Genomic DNA, 2,386 nt, shown 5'->3' with positions numbered 1-2,386 from the left:
GGTTCCGGTAACCTTAAGTTCTCATTTTACATTCTCTTAGTGTATCGCTGCACATATATTAACTCGTTCTCTATGTACGTGCAGGCTCGGGAAATAGCTGCAATTACAGCAGAGAGAGATTCATTGGTGGGGTTCAGGTCACCTAAACTTCTGGTTTTACATTCCTTAAGTCCATCAGTGCATGTATATTACCTTCTTCCTCTATGATCATGCAGGCTCAACTGGTTCATGCTTTCGCTCAAAGAAGGGAACAGGAGCAACTACACGGGCTGGTTGAGGAAGAGGAATCTGATGAAGAAGATGAATATGAGGTGGAAGATCAAGGACTTGATGGGGGAGAGGTAACCGATGAAGAGATTTGATGGATAAGTTTGTTAATTTGGCAATTTAAACTTATTAAACTTATTTGTTCTAGCATGCTGAGCATGAAGGATACAGTAAAATTATATTCAACTTTGAAAATTAATTTATTAGACTACAATGATGTGGATCGAATATGGAGGGATAAAGAAGTTTTGTTGTATTGTGTTTGTAGTCCCCAGTATATAGTCCGGTCATATTATCCAAACTACTACGACACCACTCACATATTTCAGTCCTCCACACATATCATTTACTTCACACATGTGGTAAATGTTATGTGGTAACATGAACAATAGATACTTTTATACTATTTCGAGGACCCGGTCCTCATAATACAACTACAGCTTGCTAGGCTAAATATTTCAATACACAACAATGCAATACAAATAATGTGGGTAAACATATATTCAAACAAAACAACCTACTATCCAAACATATGTTCAACAATAAGCTAATAACCAAAACTATTCATTTACACTAAATAATGTGGAACTTCAATCATGGAAGCATCATCTTATATGAAAAACGGGGCTGCCCAACTATTGCTGGCCGGCAATCACCCATAAAAATGTATTACAATATTGGATTAAAACGATAATAAGTTATAGTGTTAACTATCGGGGATCTACTTATCGGATCGTTCCAGCATCTTCGTTTGTTGTGTCCAATTTCACCACAATTACATCTGTGGTGTACTACAGAGGTCTACCCACTTTATTTTCTCAATTTCTTTGCCCTTCCAGGTTCTCTTTCAAATTTTGGCGGATCGATCGGCAGGAATCGAGCTGCACGTTGTTGCCACTGCAACCTGTCTAGTGTTGTGTCAATCACTTCTTTATACATATCAAAAGCATCGGCGTTTCTAGAACCAATGGCGGCCATAGCATGACTACATGGTATCCCGAGAGTTTGATATGCTCCGCATGTACAAGTCCTCTCTCCTAAGTCAACTTTGTCTTGGTGAAACTTCGACTTGACCTCAAAGAGAAGCGAATCGAGAGCAAGAACATTCATCCTCCTTCCCTTCTCACTGGCAGAACTTATGATCTTAATGGCATAGGAGGTCAAAGGACCTTTCAAATAATTACTGTCGCGCCTACATTTTTCAACTGATTCAGCCGCCTTCTGCCAAGGTGGCAATAGGATATTCACTCGCATTCGTCATAACAGCACTCGAAGCTTCACATGCATTGGATGTAATAATATTGTATCTCTTCCCCTTGAAGAAGAGATTTGCCCAATCTTCCTTAATAATATTGCATATCCATTCATATGCCTTTTTATTTTTATCTTCGATATCGGCCATGGCCAAGCGACAAAATATCTTTTCTCAACATAGTAGCTGCTTTCCAAAATAAGTCATTCACATATTCGTCCTTAAAATGCTCCATCAAGTTCTCTTGCATATGTCTAAGGCAAAAGCTGTGATAAGATTCAAGGAACACTTCATCAACTGCTCTTATTATTCCTTTCTGTCGATTTGAAACAAAAGTGATGTCTATTCTCTGATCCAGTGCAAGAATTCTCACATGAAGTTTGCACAAAAACCAAATCTACGCCGGGATGTTCTCTTTCTCAACAACAGCGTACTCCAAGGGAAATATCCCATTGTTTCCATCAATCCCGCATGCAATCAATAATACACCGAGATACTTTCCCCTAGGGTGCGTACCATCCACGGTGATAACGGGTCTGACTGATTTTTTCTAAGTACGAATACAAGGACCGAGTGCCAAGAATAGACGGTCGAATGAATCATCTCTATCTTTGGATATCTCAGATAACCTGTAAACTTCCATAAAACTGACAGGGTTATCATGACAAAATTCTAAGGCATATATGTCGGTCGTATACGGTTAGACTTCTGATGATTTTCATAGAAATGTTCAAGAACTAATTCCTTCGCAATATGTGCCTTTCGGTAACTCAGTTTGATACCTCATTCAGCCTTTAAGATTTTAATAATAATATTGGCGTCAATCGGTCGACCGAATTTAGATATGCAAGTCTTAGCTGCCCAATC

General features: G+C 38.9%; 1 protein-coding gene across 1 annotated transcript; it reads right to left on the bottom strand.

Moving 5' to 3' along the window:
• Positions 1-1,077: 1,077 nt before the first annotated feature.
• Positions 1,078-1,521, bottom strand: LOC143850233 (uncharacterized). Its single transcript, XM_077359499.1, has one exon. It carries the CDS (start codon positions 1,519-1,521, stop codon positions 1,078-1,080), a length of 444 nt encoding a protein of 147 aa, XP_077215614.1.
• Positions 1,522-2,386: the final 865 nt, after the last annotated feature.

The sequence above is a fragment of the Tasmannia lanceolata genome, unplaced genomic scaffold (genome assembly GCF_043159265.1).
Source record: "Tasmannia lanceolata isolate RefF3 unplaced genomic scaffold, GAP_Taslan_0.1 ptg000018l, whole genome shotgun sequence".
NCBI lineage: Eukaryota > Viridiplantae > Streptophyta > Magnoliopsida > Canellales > Winteraceae > Tasmannia > Tasmannia lanceolata.
Note: the sequence above shows the minus strand (reverse complement) of the source record. Positions and strands in the feature narration are given on the sequence as shown.